General features: G+C 39.4%; 2 protein-coding genes across 3 annotated transcripts in view; both read right to left on the bottom strand.

The window, feature by feature from the left end:
* Positions 1-20,888, bottom strand: part of SLC12A4 (solute carrier family 12 member 4) — a 51,248-nt gene that overhangs the window by 15,413 nt on the left and 14,947 nt on the right. The window contains exons 2-10 of the mRNA XM_068411646.1: positions 15,123-15,217; positions 12,890-13,021; positions 6,490-6,636; positions 5,858-5,912; positions 5,369-5,499; positions 4,679-4,920; positions 2,565-2,779; positions 1,412-1,576; positions 1,229-1,327 (exon numbers count right to left, since the gene is read on the bottom strand). Of these exons, the coding sequence (XP_068267747.1) occupies positions 1,229-1,327; positions 1,412-1,576; positions 2,565-2,779; positions 4,679-4,920; positions 5,369-5,499; positions 5,858-5,912; positions 6,490-6,636; positions 12,890-13,021; positions 15,123-15,217 (1,281 nt within the window). The remainder of the gene's footprint in view (positions 1-1,228; positions 1,328-1,411; positions 1,577-2,564; positions 2,780-4,678; positions 4,921-5,368; positions 5,500-5,857; positions 5,913-6,489; positions 6,637-12,889; positions 13,022-15,122; positions 15,218-20,888) is intronic.
* The window catches only part of LOC137669530 (dipeptidase 2-like), a 46,407-nt gene continuing 40,665 nt past the window's right edge, over positions 15,147-20,888 (bottom strand). For both annotated transcript variants that reach the window (XR_011049106.1, XR_011049109.1), the window contains exon 15: positions 15,147-15,217. The gene's annotated coding sequence lies outside the window, so the exon portion shown is untranslated. The remainder of the gene's footprint in view (positions 15,218-20,888) is intronic.

The following is a 20,888-nucleotide window of genomic DNA, read 5'->3' as shown; positions in this document are numbered from 1 at the left end:
TTCTGGCAAAAACCAGGTTCAAACCAGCAGGATTTCCAGGAGAGTCACCGTCTCAGCCAGCTGCCCTTTGGGTGGGATTTATTCAGAAAGCTCTTACAAAGAAGTTTTGAAGTCCTTGCTCATGTGAATTGCCTTTTGCCTTTTCTTTTTTTCTTTTTTTTTTCTTTTTTTTTTTTTTTTTTTTTAAATCTCCCATGTTGATAAATTGTAGTTTAGGACACCAACAACTAGATGAAGCTTAAAGACCTTGGCTTCATCTTTTCTCTAGCAGGAAAGAAGAGATTAAGACAGCCTTTCCTAGCAAAGCTCCTCTGGTCCTAAGCCCTGAAGAGTTTAACCACATACAAAACCTGGCAACTTCAGCTGGGACAAAGGCTGTTCCTCTGCACCCACTCTCAGCACCCAGAAATCTGCTAGGAGGAACATCCTCATATTCTGCAAAGGAAGTGCTCCAGTCTCAGCGGAAACAGGAGGGAAGTGACAAGTCCCTCACAGCTACGCGGAGCTCACTGCTGAGCGCAGTGTGTGTAACACTTCCACGCCTGCCAGCTGGGGATGTGTCTAAGAATCATGGAATAGCATTAAATCAGAGGAATGTGTTAAAAATAAAGAGAAAAAAAAAATATACAGTCCTGTAAGCTATGTAAGATGATCTTGTTTCACTGACTTCAAAGTAAACACAAATTCATTGGTACCAGTGGGCACCTGACTACACATGAACCTTTCGCCCCCCCCAAAAAACCCACCGGGGGAACATCTTGTCTAATTTCTAACTCCACTTTATCTTGCCCTAAAATGTTCAAGAAAGCCTATAATCCTTAACGTCACTCAAACTAAAAGGCTTTTTTTTTTTTTTTAAGGAACTGAAATTTACTGTCTCTCCCACTTAAAGCCTTCCCTCACCTTAATGGTCCACTACATCCTAAACAAATGTATACCTGTATTCCACCAGCCTGAAAAGCTATAGACCACTGCGTAGCAAAGAAAAGCAACGGAAAAGCAAAAGAACAAAACAAAAAACCCAACACAAAAAAAGGGAGATGGAAAACAACAGGATAATCATTCCGATGCCTTCAACTCAAGGACTGTTTTTTTTATTTTCTCCATGGACCAATCATACTCACACTGATAATTTAGTCACCTGAAAGCAGTTCCACAAATCAGATACACAGTTATTCATCTGAGTCACTTACAACGTGCCAGGACTCTACTGGTTTTAAAAGGATACAGACTAGTGATGTGGTGACAATAGCAAGAATTGTTCCAACAGGAATGGATTTCTGTGCATCTTTGAGGTCCCCTGATCTGTTAGAACCAGCCATGATACCTGGAAAATACACTTTGGATGTAAGATCAAGGGAGAGAAGAAAGCTCAGAGACCCAAGGTGCTGTCACGTCCCAGTATTCTCACCGGTCACTGAAGGGAAGAAGATGCCAACCAGCACCATGAATGAAGTAGCTATATCTGAAAGCACATACAGATGAAGGTTGTTCCTCTGGCCTGCTACATCAACAGATGGGTGATGTGCTTTCTCCAGGATCTCTCCTTTTTCCAAATAATTGCTCCATAAGTTGTCTTCAATGTTATTATCACACGACAGAAAAGAAAAGCATGTTTCAGTTCAAACCTGTTCTCATTATAATGGTTCTACAACTGAAGATTACAAATGCAATTCAGTGATCAACACAAATTAAGACATATACAAGTTATGTGAAAGAAAATTCATATTGCATGCTTTCAAGGGAATCTGTAACAAAACCAATAAATATGTATGAATAGTCTACAGAAGTCTAAGCACTTTTATCCTTTAATATTTCTACATGTAACGTTCTTTTAACTTTATACCTATTTTAACCCCAAGAAATACACTGAATATTTTTAATGAACCACCATACCCACACATAGTAGCTCAGAGAATCCAAAGCAGCAATATTGCCCAGCTTTCTAGATATAAACTGATTTGTTCTTTAGACAGTGGAAGAATTACAGAATTATGTGGCTGGCATTTGAAATTTCACTACTAAATGCCGAGTCCATTTCAGAAACTAGACTACTGGTTCCTGTGAAAATGGGAACCTGAGGCACTCCACACCTGCACAAAGCAACTGTTCTCTGGAGTTCATTTAAATAATGAACACTTTCAGTGATATTATATTCAGGAGCGGGCAAAGAAGGAGGTGCACTATTTTTATACAAGTACTCTTATCTTTCAGGACATAATCTTAACCTGTCTAAAATGGAGAATCATAGCTACAGAGTTCTGAAAAATTTTAACAAGTTACTTATGTTACTATAGCTGATAATTATAGCTGACTTTCTGCTGAAATTATGACCTGTAGAAGGCAAATTTAATCAAGTTTACAGCAGACAAGGACTGTATTAGGAGAAAAATGACATCTACTATTTTTAAGATTGTAAGACTTTGTTTTCTTTACTGAAGATAATTTTCTTCACTGTAATTACATTTCTTCAGTCCCCCTTTCTTAACCAGCAGGTGACAGTTCAACCCATTTCAAGTGCTCAGCATGCCTTCTCTTTAAGGGAAAAAAATATTCTATCATACCTTTTAAAATGCCACTAGCAGCTCCTGGAATTCCCGCTATCTCAGAGACATTGTTCATTAGGAAATATTCATCACAGTTCTCGGTAGTTAAGTTTGTACTGTGGCAGAAGAGCTCCCAAAGCTTAGAGCCCACAGTAATGTTGTCCTTAACTATGGTTTTGGCACAAACATCAAACTGATCTCTTGACAAAGTCCTGTTGCCCAACATGCAAATCCTGGAGGGGAAACATGAAAACCAGTGTTATTATACGGTACCGGGAAAATTAAATCCATCCTTCCCCATAGTTGTTCTTTCCTATCATGAAAACTTCCAAGTGGTTCTAGTCTGCTACATCATTTCTCAGCTTCAAGAAGATGGTGGTAGCAGGACAAAGACTGTCTCTGTTTCCTTTAAGGGTCAGAAGTATAAAGCTACTTTTCCAACAATTTTGAGAGAGGTATAAAAAGCTACATCAGTGTGATTTATTAAATTTGGTAAATTGACCTTAAACAATGAAAGGGAAAGATTAGGCAACGTTTTTGTTTTCAGTTAAACAGAACTACTGGAGTGGAAGAGATCTGAAGAATATTAGCATTCAAATTACTAGATATTTAGAATATCTAAAGATATTTGGAATTGCATTATATCCCAGTTTCTGCGCAGTAGCACTCAAATGACCCTTGACATTGTAGCTTCAGAATTAGGAACATACATTTCAATCACAATAAGCAAAGGTTCTCCGTGTCAGAAGATACTATACAGAATTGCTAAAATCCTCCTGTGCCTGTTGTGTTTCACCTAACTACAAATATAGTTTATTCCAGCATTGAAAATTTTTAATCCACTTCTCTAAAGGTGGTTGCACAAGACATGGAGATACAACATAACAGCCTGCTGCCACTAAAAGTTCATTCAGCTTCTCTTCTCAGTGCCAGAAAGCACTCACAGAAAAAAAAAAATATTGTTTTTTTCCATTTTAATTAATTTAATTAATAAGGTCTCATCAAGCACTAAAGCCAGGAAAATGGAAGAGACAGAGCCATTTCTGTAGGGTTTGCAGGCCTGTGAACTGTAACTTCAGGGAAGCCTTCCCCTCTAGAATTAAAAATAAATACAATACCTGGTTACTTCAGCAAAAGAAAAAGGAATATAGCCCAAGGACGAAAGATAGGGAGAACATTCAGGAACAATCCAAGAGATAATGAGGGGGAGGTACAGACACTGTTTTATTTTTACCACTGTAAACCTGCCACTGTTGTAAAACATTGTAATCATTGGGCCCTGAGTATCTAAAGGGAGCACTTGAGGGTTGCAAGGACTTAGTTATGGTCACAGCATTTTAAGATGTGAGTAATTATGCAGACTCAACTCCTCTATTTCCATTCCACTCATCTCCTGTCAGCAGCATCAGGAAATACCGTTTGCATTTCTGGTAAAACACACGTATCCACATTATTGCTGCTCCAGCTCTGAGCTCAAGAAACCGTATTTATGTTTAACTGCCAACACGCCAAGGAACGTGTGTTGTGTTCAGAGCAGAGCTACTCACATGGCAGACTAACGCGCTTTCAGACCAAGGGGAAGTTTCACTGGAGCCTCAGCACGGCCCCACCATCACACCTCCCACGTTCCTAAGAGATGCCCTATTTCTCGGCAAGCAGCTGCATCACACCACCACAGTTTCCAACCACAAACACAGCACATCATCTCTGACTGGCCTGAGGAAAACGGATCTGCCCCTCTGCTTCCTACTGAGGACTGCCATAAATAACACAGCAAAATTCTTGCTAAAATTTAACTCAACAGCCATAGGCTAAGGTACTGGATTGTCTTTGCAGGAAGCAGAGAAATGTCAGCCTCCATCAATCTCTATACTCACCACGAGACTTCATTCTACCAAAAGAGTTAAAGAATGAAATACTGTGTTCATTTTATCCCAAAAAAATTCTATTCCATGAGCTCTGCTTGCAGAATACTATCCCTGTCACCATATATAGCTCAAAAAATCTGAAGTAATTCACAAAAAAGGCAGCCTTGAAAATGTATTAGGCACAAGTTTTAAGTACCTTCCATTGAACCCCACCTTCCAAACCCGTAGGCAAAGCTACACCCCTCATCTGGAAATATTACTCACGGAAATTCAGGTGGATCAAAGATGGACTTGATAGCTCCAGCATAAATGGACAGTATGGATATTACTACGCAGGCCAAGAAGAGGGAAGCAAATTTGTTAACGTATTTCACGCCTACAAAGACCACCACTGCCATTAGGATGAGGAACACGGTGCCATACACCCTCATGTTGTTTAGCATAGCACTGGATGTGTCATGGGCACCGGATGGATGAAAAATTGCTGCTTGTGGCACAATATATGTCTGAAACAAGAAGAAAGCAAGCTGAAGGAACACAGGAACAGAACTCTGTCTATATTACCGTAGTGATCTTGTACCTATACTAGAAATGCAAATCACTTTCCAGTTTGCAACATGCTCTTCACCAAGAACCGTCAGTTTATAGGGAAAGCCAAGGGCTAACGGCCCATTCTGTTTCAGTAGTACAACTGAGCCAACTTTATCAATGGTGAGCATGTGTCTTTGATTAAGTCATACTTCCATCTGTGTTTTCAGAAGAGCTTCCATTCTGGATAACCACAGAGCATGCAGCTTCCAAAGGGAAGCACTAGCAGTACAGAACTGGACACCAAGAAACCAGAGACCTACTGGTCTCTACCTCTAAATGTGTATACGAATATGGGATAAGAATACTGCAGTATTTTCTATATGTTATTTCTCTTAAAAGCAGGACTGCTCCGGTACTACTCACCAATAAAATCTCAATGGCACCAAGGATATACATTGCTCCTGCAAATGTTGTTCCCAGATAAAAGCACAGCCCTACAGCTCCACCAAACTCTGGGCCTAATGACCTGGATATCATGAAATAGGAGCCACCAGCTACGAAACAAGAAAAGTGAGAGTAAAATTATCATTTATTTATTGTTATAAATTGTATAATAATCACAACAAGAATACAATAAAATCATACACTGTGTATTGCTTTTTGGGGGGTTCAATTGAAGTATCTTTCTGTTAGCACAGAGGTAACTAAAAACCAAATAAATTAATCTTTAGCCTAATTGATACTAAGAAGAAATACTAGATATAAATTTAGGCTTTGTATCTTGGCTTAAGCAAATTTCTCTGGAATAAAACCATATTAACAGCTTATAGCAGGGTTTTTTTGGTGGTGTTTTTTTTTAAAAAAAAAAAAAAAAAAACACAAATGAAGTTTGCTAGCTAAACTTAAACTTACCTGGAACAACACCATTTGTGGCAATAGCACTCATTGATATGGTTGTCAGCATAGTCTGAGGAAAACAAGGAAAAGGAAGCAATTGTGTCAGCATTTTTTAAAACCTAACTTATTTCTTGGGAAAGCAAAGCTGCCACTGCATATAGGATACAATATTTCTAATTATTCTGCCTTGAAAGGTCATTATCTGAAAGAAAACAAGGGTAGCAGGAATTTAATCATCAAGCTGTTGAGACTTTTGCTTGAGAGATGACCACTGCTTTATCAGGTCAAATAATGGGTGTCTGCAGACAAAGCAAGATAAAAGGACGCAGGTGTCCCTCCATCTGCAGAGCTGAAATCCCAACAAAGGCTAGGCCAGCAAAGGAGGCAGCCATGACCTCGGACAGGCACAGAAAATAGCTGTTTGCTGAACAAACACCATTTTTAAGACTGTATCTACACTAGATACAGTTTGTCCGTTTAGAAATACTAGCAAAAAAAAAAAAAAATCACATGGCTACAAACACAGCAGAAGTGTCTAGCATAAATGTGGCTTTCCTTTACACATGCATCTACAATGCAGGCTCTCCAAGTTTGTCAATAGTTTCACAAAGGTTATGTCACATGCATTATTTCACCTATATACTTACACAACAGCAGCAAAGTAATACAATCAGGAAGGACTGAAGAACTCCAGCCATTCCTACCATCCAAGTCAGCCGAAGGAAGAGAATAACCCCGAAGATATTCTGCATGCATGGTAAATACACCCCCATCAGGGTGCCCATGCTGGGTGACTGAAAAAAAAAAGTTCATTGACATTCATTAACTGGAATTAGTCAAAGCATAAATAACTCAAAACCCCTATAACTTCAGTTTTTCAAATGGTAGAAATCTGGGAAACATAAGGTAGACACACACAAATACTATTGTGTTGGACCTCCATAAAACACAGAGCAAACTCCTAACACCAAGCCCACGAATTTCTGAACAAAATGGTGACCCTATCACATCTTCACATTTGAAGTAATTATACTCAGTATTTAACACCAATTACTAACAACAGAAGATACGTGTATTTGTTTTAGTGTACAACCACAGAGTTTCTCATATGACACCCACTGAGTGCTGCAGACCCTCAGTAAGATCTCTGAATTACTTTTGACACTGACTGAGAAAATATAAGTTAGTTACGTGACTTCACAGGAACTGCAACTGACTGGCATTCAACATAGTAGCTTGCAGAATTCTCCTTTGCCCAAACAGTTATTGTCGGAGGATAGTCAGACCCAAAACAATGGTATCAAAATGCTGCTGATAAGGGTTTTATTTCAAGGAATGCAAAAGCATTCCCTGCATTGGCACACCTGGCACTAGCAGCAATTCAGAGTCTCAAATCTCTCTGCTTTCCTACCAAGACATTTCATTGCTTCTGCTTTCTGAGGTTTTCTTTTGCATTTAAAATTATACAGAATGCTGAAACATAGGGGGAATAGGAGTGTAACTTCTCAAAGGCTCACCCTTTTCCTACTTCTTTCTATAAATAAATGTGAATTCCAAAACATATTACAGACAGACAGCACTTAAAGAAACCTATGAACAATCATCTAAATGAGAAGGGTATTAAAGGGAGGTGACAACACTTGCTTAAGTTTGACTCCACATAGCATTAACTAAGTGCAAAAGTAAATAGGTAACATGCACCATTATAGACAAATTAGTCATGAATGAAAAGCAACGGTACTTAAGCATATTACTCTTAAAGCAATAAAATGGCCATCAAAAACTTTGTTCTTGCCTTGTCTTCACTATGGAAAAATTTAGTTACCTAAGGTAAGTCAAGAGTATATTTTATTACACAAAACAAAATCCTAGAAAAATCAAATGGTTATAATATCCCCAGGTCAAAATAAGCAACCTAGGAATTTAGTGCTTCAACTTGCAATTACAGGTTACAATTTGAAATTTCCTCATCTGCATTAGGAATCTGTCCTGCCAGAGATGAAAGAAAACTGTGCCTAAGAACACGATCTGAACAGTTCTTTGTTAGAAATGCCAGGAATTGCTGACTGAATTTTTTGAAGTCAGCTTTGAATTCCTTGTGTGGCTAAAGCTAAACCAGACCAGACTTCTTCCATACACACTTCAACTCGGGTGAACCTCCTGAAGTGAAGTGGGCAACAGAACCATGTGCTGATGGTTTGAACTAGACTTGCCCTATGAGACCTACCAGCATGGGGCCAGAGAGCTGTTACACAGCTGTGCCAATGCCACAGTACAAAAAAAAAAAAAAAAACAACAAACCCTAAAATGTCACCTGTCATTTGTACAAAAATTACCATCCTATAGAACTAACCTGATCAGCTTTGTCAAGATTATGTATAAGGACAAAAGGAATTGTTGTATTTGACACTAACAGAAATGACACTTGTGCATAAGTATCCTGAGCAGGGTAAGGTAAGGATTCTTAAATGAATTGTTCCAGTGCTACCGTGGAGGAGGATCTTCTCAGAGTAGTCTTTATAGCATGCCTGTTTCTTCCATTCAAACACCACCATCTGACTCACATTGTGCCTTCAACTGCATAAATATTAACTGAGAACTGACTAAATAATGTTGCCAGGCTCTGGGCAAATTTTGCCCTCCATAACGGCTTCCCATTGCCACATTAATGTACTCTTTGCCTCCCTTAAAGAGACATTCCACAAAATTTTATCATCTATTTGACCATTCATCCGTCAGTCACCCCCCTCAGCCAGCATCAAGTGAAGTTTTCAGTTGTGTGGGTATCTCAGAGGTAACGGAGTTTCTAAGAGTTCGCCAAAACTGGCATCTGGGAAAAGGAAAGCAGCCCAACCTATTGCTCCTACGCAGGAGAAGCAAGTGGAGCAGAGTTATTATATATTCTATGACAGTTTTCCAAGCACCATCAAAGCAGGTGAGTTTTCAGTCTGCCCTTTACACATCTCCCAACATCTCCTTCCTTTCCATAAGAATTCACCTTAGCTCAGCTCTGTCCTATCTTCTGCCCTAAGTGGCCCCTGAAGCTTTGCTCTACTGCACATCATCTTCTCCCTCACCCTCTTAAGTGGCCTCTTACGCATATCAAGTTACAAGCTAACTTCAGCCACTGAGGAAGGAAATTGTGCATTAGTTGTATAGTTATGAGACTACTGCAGAGTAAATCAGCCTAGGAAATGCGTAAGCGTCTGCCCGCAGACAAAACCCAAGCCACAGTACTACTAAGTGTACCTCGGGCATAAGAGTTTACTCTGGATTTTCTTACCCTGAGGAATAAAAAATACTGGTAGGAAAGAATGACCCACAAATACTACTTGAACCAGCTTGTTCACAAAAATATTTAACACCTGTAATCTGCAGTGACTTGACCCTTTTTTATAACATCTTATAATCAGCGATACTAAACCAGTGCTGAAGTCTCAACAGAATGCCATCTGAAATAAGGCATTGTGTTCAGTCTCAACAACTACCAAATGAAAAACATTAAACACCCCATGCTGCATAAAGGAAATAAAACACAAAGACATTTTGAAGAATGATGTTTTAGCTCAACCAAGAAGGGACAGGAAAATCGTGAAAACAGTCTCAATTTCAGTGATGCAGATCATGCTTCTGTTCATTCTAATCAGCTGCAGACACATAAATGATGCAAATATTGATCTGAGCCTGAAGGACACCATTTCCATTGTGCCAGTGTGATGGGTTATCAAAGCACTTGGCTGCAGGGCTTGGGGACATTGACCAGTAATGACAGCTCTTGCAGTTGCTCTGTAGCATGAGGACAGACAGCAGCACAGAAATGAGCTGTCTTATTAAAGATACATGAACTAAAATAGTTAATCTAATTTTTTCCATCATAAGAAGGGGATATTTTTATAGCACTGCAACTATTAAGTGCTTTAATACAGGACTGTATTTAGAAAAGATAAAAAACAACCCAATTTCTACCCTGTTACATAGAGTAGTGTCAATTTTATCTGATGTGTATCTAACACAGAATGCTACTACCAAAAATATTTAATGGGAATGCTGAAACTGGGTAATATGTTTATATCAAGCTGTTTTGCACTGAAATTGTCCTGATCATTTGCATCTTCCACAAACTCTGCAGCAATAATTCCAAGAGATTAGAAGGGGGATAGTCATGTACTGTATTTTCCAGAGCTTGTGGAAATGTTCAGGTCTCTTTTGGTCTCGTCACTGTAGAAAGCAGGTGCTGACAACAATGATCTCCACAAGCTAAAGCACATCATTCTCTAGTCCTTTAAGCTTAAACTTTGGAAGAGAGAACTCATTTTTTCAATACCCGCCTCTCAGAGATTTGGGCGCGTCATGTGCGCACAACTGCCTTGTCTCCTTTTTTATGTCTGTGGTTTTTGTTCGTTTGTTTTTTTCATGGTTTGTTTTTGGGTTGTCTTTTTTTGTCATTTGAATAGATATGATTTGGCAGGCAGGCGTGTGCTAGGTCACAGAAAGGTATTCACTGAGAGACCTGTCTTATCTGCTCAGACAGAGATTTATATATTCACTTAGGGAAAGGACTGCTTTCTTCATCAAGTTTTTGAATGAAGAGCCTGCTCACCCTCCTCACTCCAGTTCTTGTCTATGAGATGCCAATTCCAGTAAGTGACACATCAGGACAGGCAGCTTACCTTTTGTCACACTGGCTGGGTACGTGTTTGCTGAGCGTACCCAGTATTGCATTCAGCAACGAGTCAGTTAACAATGCTGGCACTTAAAACAGAACCTGCTGTCGTGCTGGGGTAGATATTCACGCTTCTGTACTAATGCTCAAATGGGAAGGATAAGGTAAGAGCAGTGCCTTGATTTATACTTCAAAGATTATTATAAACAAATGTGTAGAAGAATCCCATTTGCACAGTTTCTGGATACCTTCAATCCATAGCATTGTACAGTTACTGCCTTTGAATTTCCTGTTTTTAATGGCTATAATTATTGGCCAAGTTAATATTCAACCTTCTTATATTCTACAAGATGTTCAAAATTTCATATTGCTTATGGCAAGAGAAGGAGAAGAAATTCAAACTACAGTTATGATATTGCAGCTGATGTAATTTATCCCAGAGACAGACATGCTAGGCAAAGATTCGCTTAAGGGAACTGCAGTGTTTACACAGAAAACACCGAGATATTAACACAGGATGATATTGTCACTTTTGGAATGGTTACCCAACCCATTCTACAAAAACCATCTGAGAAGTCTGCAAACACACATTTCTGGGACACGGGAAAGCATAATTCAGGACAACCCAGGTATTAAGCCCAAACTCTATTTCACCATAGAAGCATAGCTTTAACAAGGACAACAGTCCTTTTTTATGGCAGTAAACAGCTTGAAAATATGCAAGTGTTTACGCAAATCATACCTAGATGTAGAAATATTAACACCAAACCTTACATGTTACTCTGCCAGGGATTTAAAACAACCCAGTCTCCTGTTATTTGCCCCATTTTTACCTTATGAAGCTATACTGCATTTGCTTTAACCAACTTTACACTACAGACCCATCACCAAATTCTCCCAATTCTTTTTCCAGCAGGGAAGTAAGTGAGTAGCTTTCAGATTAGACTGCATCTTACCCTGGTATTCTGGTCAGGCAATTAACAAGGAAATAAACAGCAAAAGTGATCAGAACTTTCTCAAAATAGTAAGGACTGCACCTATTGTATCCCCCTCCATTCTGTCTTTGTTAGGGTAACAATCAATCTGCTTTTGATAGGAAAAGGCTGAAATAATTTTAGATTATGCAGTAACACCATATTAACAGCTGATGCCTGACATTATTGCCACAAAAAACACGCTAAAACAGAGATGCAGCTGACATTTCGTATCAGTAATGTGAAGGTAAAAACTTCGGACAGACTCAGCAGTTAGTGTAACACCAAGTACCACACAAAAGAATTCAGAGTTTAAATGTTTAAACTACTTTTTTAATGTCAGCTTTAGTACCAGAACGCAGTTACTGCATCCAGACGACTTCACTCAGTCTTGTAACGATGTCGTATTAACCACAATATCACAGCACTTTAGTGCATGCGGTCCCAGATAAAATTGAATTTTAAGTTTCACGTTGACCAAACAACTTTGTTAACCCCGGTGTAAAACCGTGCAGAGTACGGAACTGAGCGTGAGTAAGGGAGCTGGAATCCGGCTTTCGGCAGGAGGGAACACGCATTCTCTTTGAGAACAATGTGCTGTTTTTCAACATTATCACTGCCATCGCTTTCTGAAATGGCTCAGACTTTGACAGCGCAGTACTATAAAATCTGCAGAATTCAAGTGCTATCTTTGTTTTTTGGAAAACTTTCTTTTGAGAAAATTTGCAAGCAAACTGACAGGCCTGCAAGTGCCATAAAATGCAACTGTACCGCTTGAGGGTTTAGCACTAATGAAACACTTGCTGACTGCCAGAGCACTAAGAGCAGTTAGAACACAGCCCTCCTGATTGATAGAAATCTAACTACCAACAATCAAACCCCACCTTCTACCCAGTTATTACAAGGCCTGCCCAAATGGGCTAACCATCTAAATGCAGATCCTTTGGGGCAGAACTCAGTTGCCTAAGTGCCTAACACCAGAATGACTCCTGAGCTGCCCCAGGGTGTCCAATCTGACCTCCACCCACCACTCCAGAAGGGTGTTATCTCCTGCAAGTCCTGTGTCATACCTACCAGGCTTGTAGAGATGTGTCAGATACTGCTGGGCAGCTAACACAGCACTAGGAAAAAGCTGGGGGTTTTGTTTTGTTGTTTATTTGATTCACTGCTAAAAGCCTATCCTCCTTATCTAAATCCATACCAAGTGTACGTAACTGCACTGCAGTGCACAGTGCTTAACCACTACAGCTGCCCCAATTCTTTGGTAACATCTGGTTACCTACAGAGTTCCATGTTATTTCTTTGCAACACTGTCATGGCTCCTGACAGAGGTTAAGTATAAAGCAGAAAGGAGTCCAGCTCCCCAAAAATCACACAGGGAATCATCCCGTTCATGGAGAGGATACTTACTTTTGATACTTTCTTCTTCGAGCCATCAGTACTTTCTGCTTCTTCATGTTCCTTGACACCTTGGGTAAGATTTGTGTAGTTGACCAACTTGCCAAGCAGAGATGACACTTTTGGTCGTATATCAAGTTCTTCCTGTGGAAGACGACAACTAGTCAACTTCTGCAATTCACAGCATTGATGAAGAGTGGCTGGGGTCATGCCTTCCTCGGCATGCCTGAGGCTGCCAGGGAACACACCAGGAAAATCATCCAGGCAATGACAGAATATTTCATTGTGCCTGAACCACTGATAAGAGGATTTAATTTTCTGAAAGGAGGGCAAATCTGACAGGAAAAGGCTATGTCAACAGGTCTGCACCCTTCTCCTTAGGTGCTGAAAAGCATGAATTAAAGCGATAAAGACGTAAGAAAATGGACGTGTACTTTGCATGTATCTAATGTCAGCTTACATCAACAGATGTACTTTTAAAAGGTCAAGTTGCCACTTAAATCAGAGATTTAGTGATTAAACTCTGGTCATTGTAGGTATGCATGCACTCATAATTTATTACATTTTTTCAAACTATGTTATTCAATTTATGTGGATCTAGATAAAAATCTCAAAAGCCACATGTATGGAAGCCTCACACCTTTACATTCATCTCATCCAACTTATATTTCTGAAAGTAAGTTCAAGGTGGAAAAAGAAAAAAAAATCTGAATAAAATCATTCCCTTCCCCTTTCGTCTAATTGCACAGTAAGTAATGCATAGTAAAGAGAAACAACTTTCTACACAGGAAATAAAAACTGATTAAGAAAGATTTCACTGTCTGGAGTTCTATCATATCCTCACGTATCATCACAAGCAGTTTCTGAGAGGATCAGCAGCTTATGTGCTTTGTACCTGATGGCAGAAACTGACCCCAAATGTCCCTTTTCTAGTTCCTTCCTCCAATCTCATCTGCAGTTCACATCTTCCAAAACCTGGTTACAATTCCTTCCAGAAAGCGTTTGAGGCAACACATGCTTCCTGTTCACTTGAGCAGCATGGCCTTAGGGATGCTACCTGCTCCTCCTCCTCTTTAGTACAGAAAGAGCCCACACCCCTGGTGTGGCACCGTGTTATTGCTTATGAAAATGGCAGGTGTGTGACTAGCAGCAGCCATGCCTTAAGAGGCCAGCTCTTCACGATCTGCAAGTGAGTTTATGCTGATCGCAGATTTAGCATGTGTTGGAGGAAGGAGACACCACAGCTGGGAGCATGCTTCAAAGTCTTTTAGCTCAAGCACACTGCCTGCAAACATGCTTGCAGCATTTCCACAGTGAGTTCCCATCTAGCAGCAGGTTAGTTATACTTGTCCAGGCCCTGTGCCACACAGCTGAACTCTGCAGGCGCCAACCTGGCGGGGTGTAGAGCCAGCTCAGGCTGCCCCACACCGAGTTCCCAGAATGGGAAACACTGGGTACATGTTGTCAGTTTTGCTGTGAAGCTGTAACTCAGAAGCCCAGCTGGAAAGCAGCTGCAGAGCCATACAAAGACTCTCTGCACCACTCCCCAGCACCTGAGCTTCTGAAAACATTTTTCAGAAACTTGGTCTTAGCACACCATGATATATTTGTAGTTAATGCAGTGCCAGTGAGGTGAGGATGTGGAGGAGGATTCTGCTGGCCTTGGTGTGGCTCCAACTGGCCTCCCGCATGAGAGTCTGGTTCTCCTTACTTCCACATGGAAACAGTCATACCTCTCTGCCTCACAGTCCCGAGTGGTCATAGTATCTGGGCTTTTTCATCACACAGGATATCTCTGCCTACTGGTACCTCGGACAACAGACAAACACACACAAAAAAGCACGTGCGGGAGAAATGGGTATTACTGATATAGTGCAGTGTCATACAGGATACCCAGGCTAATCTGAGTACCTGATTTTAGGCACTCTCCTACAGAGTAACATGGTGGTTCTTAACGCAGTAAATCAGCCCATGCTCATTTCCCACACTGATTAGCCCACAGTGCCACAGCTTCACTATTTAAGTCATTCAGGTTACCCATGGTACCATTATTTTTGCTGCTTTGCAGACATACCCCTAAACACACCAATGGCTCTTACATTTGCCATGCAGTGAGAGTTAGGTACCAACCCACTGCCTGGACCTTTGCAATACTTTGTCTTCCACTTAATACGATGCGCTCAACCCCTCCCATCTTGGAAGATCACAGATCACATTAAAAGTATGAAAAACGGTTACAAATTACCTCAAACAAGGCCAGATTTTTGTCATAGTAATCACCTCCCTTGTTAGCTTCTGAACTGTTCAGGAAAGGACTGTTTTCTTTATGGTTGCCATGACCTGCAAAGAAAAGAAGCAGGTTTTGATAAGAGCAGAAAGACAGACTTTGTAACCTTGACAAAAACTATAGGGAGGAAACTTGTTTGGTCAATTGAATCTGTCTCTTTCTAGTATCTAAAGTTATGCAATGTTATCAATATCAGAGGTGTCACTCTCAAAGTAGAGTTATTTCTATTTCTACTCCTCCACTTTCATTAAAATAGAATAAAAAGTCTAATCAAAGCAAAAAATACGAGTAGGGTCACAGCTACAGCACTATCTGCGCCTTTATTCTCTAATGTTCCCTTTTATAACTATTTCTCATACAGAACAATGACAAGTGAAAAGACAGGTCTTGTGCACTTAGAAATCATTACTAATGCTGAGTAACTTCTGAGCAGTATGTCCAAACAGATTAGGGAGATTTAGTAGGACTGAACAATTCAAAGACTAGATTCTGTTATTACAATACAGGTAAATATCAGCTAAAACCCCCCCTTTTTTTTTTTTGTTGTTAGTGGTTTGTTGTTGTTGTTTGTTTTTTACTATGCCCACTAATTGCAGATATCAAACGAGCTCACTTCATGATGCCTTTACCCTTATTGTATTTTGAACATTTAGACCATGCATTCTTCAGATTCCTCTTATGCTTTTAAGTTAAAACCTAACATCAGTAAAAGCAAAGCATTCACGTATGCAATGAACAATGTTTAAAAAAAAAAATAACACGGAAGATCAGTAGAGCTTTTTGTAACAAGTAGTAACTTTTAAAAAAATGTAAAGGCACTATAGCATAAAATGAGCTCTGGAGAGAAAAAAGAGATTAAATTGATTCCAGTATTCAGAAGTTCTCGGACCTGTGGCTCCCATTACACTCTGCCCGACAAACAAAAATCCCTTTCTTTCACCTGTAACTCTTCACTCCCTGCTCTTTCAGCCAATACAAACTAAAGAGATTTCCAAGAGTATCTCCCTAAGAAAGGATCAATCCAAGGAATACTTTCTTTTTTTAACGTACAAAAGAAGTAATGAAAGAAAAAAATTATCTCAAATGAAAATACTGCAAAATAAAGAAGTGTTGTACACTGAATACATAAAAAGAGATTAAACAGGTGGATTTTTTTGGTGCATATTTTCAATGATTAAGGTAATCAATTCAACAAGGCTACATTAAATTAACATAACTGAAGTGAAAAGTACCTCTGCATTTTGAAATCTACATCAACTTACAAAATAAACCTAGCAGGCAAATAGAAGACTCCTCCCCTGCACACAGTGATCAGCATATACCGCACTGTTACAAAAGTAATTGCTATAAGCGAAAAAATTGCGAGAAAGTTCAGTACTATCCTTACAGAGGGGAAGGGATGCATGGAAAGAAGCACAATTCGTTGGAAATTGCTGACAGGTGCTTTGAACAAAACTGTTGGAAAAACAATATTCACAAACAACAGAGGTCTTTTTAAGCTTCTGGAAGTAAACACTCAGCTGACTAAAAATATTTACAGATAGCAGCCTGCTGTGTTTATGTGCCTATTGCTTTTCCCACAGCTCTGACAACACCAAGATGTTAATTAGCAGTTGTCTTGCACAAGTGGGCCCAGCTTATTTGCTGACCCCACCTACATGTAAGAGATACTCATATTGCTGTACATTGTAGAATTTTTTGCACTACTAGAAAAAATATCAGTAAGCTTAGCAACACAGCATCAAAATAAAATGTTTCTCAACTTCAGCAAAGGTTTACTAAAAAAATTTACAGATTTACTAAAAAAATCTGCAAAAACTACTTGCTTGCTGTATTTGTTATGTCTATATTGGCAGGAGTACAAAAGATCAATTTTATTGCAGTATGTACTGTAAGCTGAGCTGCAGTCCACTCTGTCCTACTGCGGTTGAAGTACATCCGCGATTTTTCCTGAGGGAATGGAGTTATCTGCCATCTAGGTTTTACTCATTAAATTGGACAGATAAATTGACAGAGGTGTCATGATAATGACAACACCAACAGAAATACTGTCTACTTGATTCTTCAAGACTTTGGTCTGTGCAGTGTCTTCTCACCATCACACTTACCAAACACAGCAAGGTCACGAGTAACTTTGTTTTGTTTTCTCATTTCCTATACATTAGCTCTGGTAACTGAATGTTTGAAAAAAATCAAACTGATTATTTTTTTTAAATCATTGAGTGATTTTTAAATCAATTCTTTGTTGTCTGAGTTTTCCTTGTTCTTCCATCAGGAACCCTAGCTTACAGATGCAGCTTACCACTGTCTCAAAAAAGTATAATGGGCATTCCTTTACTTGTAATGCTTACAGAAACTCTCACCCCTTTTACATATAAAATCACACTGTTGTCAAGATAACTCATACATTCAATCACAGATTTTGATATAAGATAAGAACTGTTTTGCTCTTTCAAAATGCCAAGCTACTCATTACCGTCATCGGTATAACCTATCCTTAGTTAAGAAAGATTACTTCATACCACCTCTGAGCCTGGCAAAGACCAGTGACTTAAGATGAGTAAGTTAACTGGCATTATTTTTTAGATGCATCTTCATTTTACCTCCAGTAAATTTTTCACAATTGGTCTCTTCAGAAGCTCACTCTTTCTCTAAAGAAGAGCTTCCAGCTCCTCTCTCATTCTCCATTTGCATTTTCAAGCATCACCCAATTCCTTCCTATTAGCCTTTCCCTCGGAATTCGACTCCTTGGTGTGCTTGCTTTATACATCTTCCTGCACACAGGAAGCCCAAACAAAGCAAACTGCAATAGAAAAATCAGTAGAGCTAGTGACTGGAAATAGAGTATTGTTTTTGCAATTGCTAGGGCGCATTTTTCTATTGATGGAAAAGTTCAGATGATAGAGGAATACAGCTGGCTTTTCACCACATTCACAGCACCAGCTCCATTATCCTGAAAGCATATACAGATTATGAATTACTGCAGACAATGCGAAAATAAAAGTGACCTTTCAAACTGCATGATCCAATAAAGTACCACATTAAACCCCCTCTCAAACACTGTATACTTTCAACAGGAAGGAAAGGAGTGTGAGTTTATGTTCTTTACAATGACATCCTATTTTAACTTCACCAATATGTAGAACTGGGTGCTGCAGAGATGTGTGCCAATTCAAGAAGAGTACTCCATTGCTAAGTTAAATACGGCTAATTAAATGATAGCCAAAATCACCTTCACCACAACTGCACATTTGGTGCAATCTCTACTTTTCAGACATGTCCTAAATCACAACATCAAAGTGTTCATCTCATTTTCTCTCTTTCCACATTCTGTTTCCAATTTCATGAGTAAAACCTATAGCAGATGACCATTTCCTCAACAAGAACCACAAATGTACTTTGACAAAATAGAATATAATGGACTGCAGCACAGTATATAATAGGTACTGCAATAAAAATGTTGTCTAGCATATTCTGTCTGCCAATGAGCAATACCAGCAGCTTCAAAGAGACTTAGTTGCGTGGGAAGAGCTTGTTATCTCCATCAGTTTTGGAGAAGAGCGGAGGTGACCTCGGAAAGCTACTCCGGGGGATTCTTGCCCCAGCTTCACACGAGGACAGTTTACATTCTGAAGCATGAAGTCTCCTGGGCAAGCACCATCTCGTGACACGCGTACAGTTTTCCACATTCTTAGTTATCAAGTCTTTGGTCTTGGACAGTAGCTATGTGGTGTTAGTTTTCATCATGAAAGATTGTTTTGCAAAGAACATTTCTTAAAGAGGGAGCTATATACTTCTGCAATAGAGAATAATTTATTTACCTTAGTCCCTAATTGATCTCAATTTTGAGGCACACAAACTACATTCTAAGTAGGTTAATGTTTCCTCCTCACTTGTTTCATTGCTTCTCAGTCTTCGTTATCTTTCATAATTAAGGCATTTTATTTCTGAATGTTACCGGTTCTCTTCCAAATGAAATAATTCTATTTGCACTCACCACTACAATTATACAATTTATCTAAACATCTCCACCATAGTTCCCTGAACTTTCTAGAGCTCCCATACTCTGGTGTGGGGACAGGTCTGTAGAACAAGATTCATCATTGTGCGGATCACTTGAGTTCCATAAAACATGAAAGGTGGTCCTTGGAACAAAACCTAAAAATCCTAAGTGTGCATACTCCCATACATGCAAACACACAACCCCAAGAGACAGAATAAAAGCAACAAATGGATGTCCAAACTTTTGCTTAACTTTTGTCTTGTTGTCAAGAAAAAACACTGTGGCAAAATTGTACCGGATAGTCTACTGACTGGTTTTATTTTGTTTTTCTCCAAAAGGTTTATGTTGTCTTTATTTTTAAAAAAAGACTATGAACACAGATGACAGTGTTCACATTACTGCTTTCCTTCTGGAAGGGCATTAGGCCAGAGAGACAGAGTTCCACTGCTTGAGCATGCTGAGTGCAAGTCTTCTGTGCAAGCCAATGTGTTTTCTTTAGTAAGTGAGGTATGGAAGCCAGAATTTAGAGAGAACCACAGGCAAAACACATATATGAAAGTAACTATAAGAAAGACAGATTCACAAGGATAAATGAAAGCTGAGCAATTAGGCACAGTGAGATTATCGTAAAGAAAGACCAGGAAGCTTCACAGTGATAAAGTTTACTCAGCCAGACTACTAAAAGAATAATCATCCCTGTGAGAAGGTGGCAGAAGTGGCTGCATGACTCGATCTGTTGAGGTTTTACTCTCCTCTGTTGTCAGTTTCTGAACTCCCTTAAAGAAAACCACCACTCCCCTACTTCATCATGTTCAGTTAAATAAGTGGAAATTAGTACATCTTAAAACAACTTCAGATCTTTCCCTTTGGACATGACTAACTCAGAGAGACACTCAGCTAGTTCTTATGGAGGCTCTATCTACCTGACAAGTGAAGGCATGCTGAAGGCACAGATGGACATAGTCTGACTAGTTTTGGTCTAGCCAGCACAGATAACAGGAGAAGTGAAAAACAAAGTAATGCTAATTAAGCTGCAGTAAGGCTTAAAACATTTTTTTTAAAAAAAAAAAGATTCCCAAGAGGGTTGAACTTTGACAACAAAGTTATGCCACTGCTTTTACAGGCATATATCCGAGCTAATTAAATGCAAGTTGGTAGAGGCACATACACCACACTCATATGTCTCAAGAGGAACGCAGAGACTCTCAGGCATGCTTTGCTAGGCTGGCAAGCTGGAAGAAGCTCCAGATATGGCTACGACCTGTGACGATGGCATGCAGAGTTGCCATAATCCTCCCTGTCTGAAATATCAAGAGCTAAATCTTTACTGACGGCCTAAATTTCTTCGAAGAATTTTAGCATGAATCAGAGTACAAATCAGTTAGAACTGAAATGCTAGGCTGACAAAACCAGAAACCCATTGGTTTATTTACCTCTTTATAACTGACAGATGTTTACTAGAAAACTAGCTCAAAGGACAGCCCAACACTCCTCCCTCACTGTAATTTAATTTCTAGAGCAGCGTAAGAGCTAATCTCTCACTTGTAATTATAATATGCATGTGCAGACTCCTTTGTGCACACCACAGAAAAAAAAAGATTGTAATGCAATAGACTTTATAGCAGCTAACACCACTTTTTTCTGCCATTTAGACACTATTTTACAACAAGCATCACTGGCCACAAAGCCTGTGATAGCTAGGGACACAAACTGAGCCATTT

This window comes from Nyctibius grandis, chromosome 12, assembly GCF_013368605.1.
Source record: "Nyctibius grandis isolate bNycGra1 chromosome 12, bNycGra1.pri, whole genome shotgun sequence".
Taxonomy (NCBI): domain Eukaryota; kingdom Metazoa; phylum Chordata; class Aves; order Nyctibiiformes; family Nyctibiidae; genus Nyctibius; species Nyctibius grandis.
Note: the sequence above shows the minus strand (reverse complement) of the source record. Positions and strands in the feature narration are given on the sequence as shown.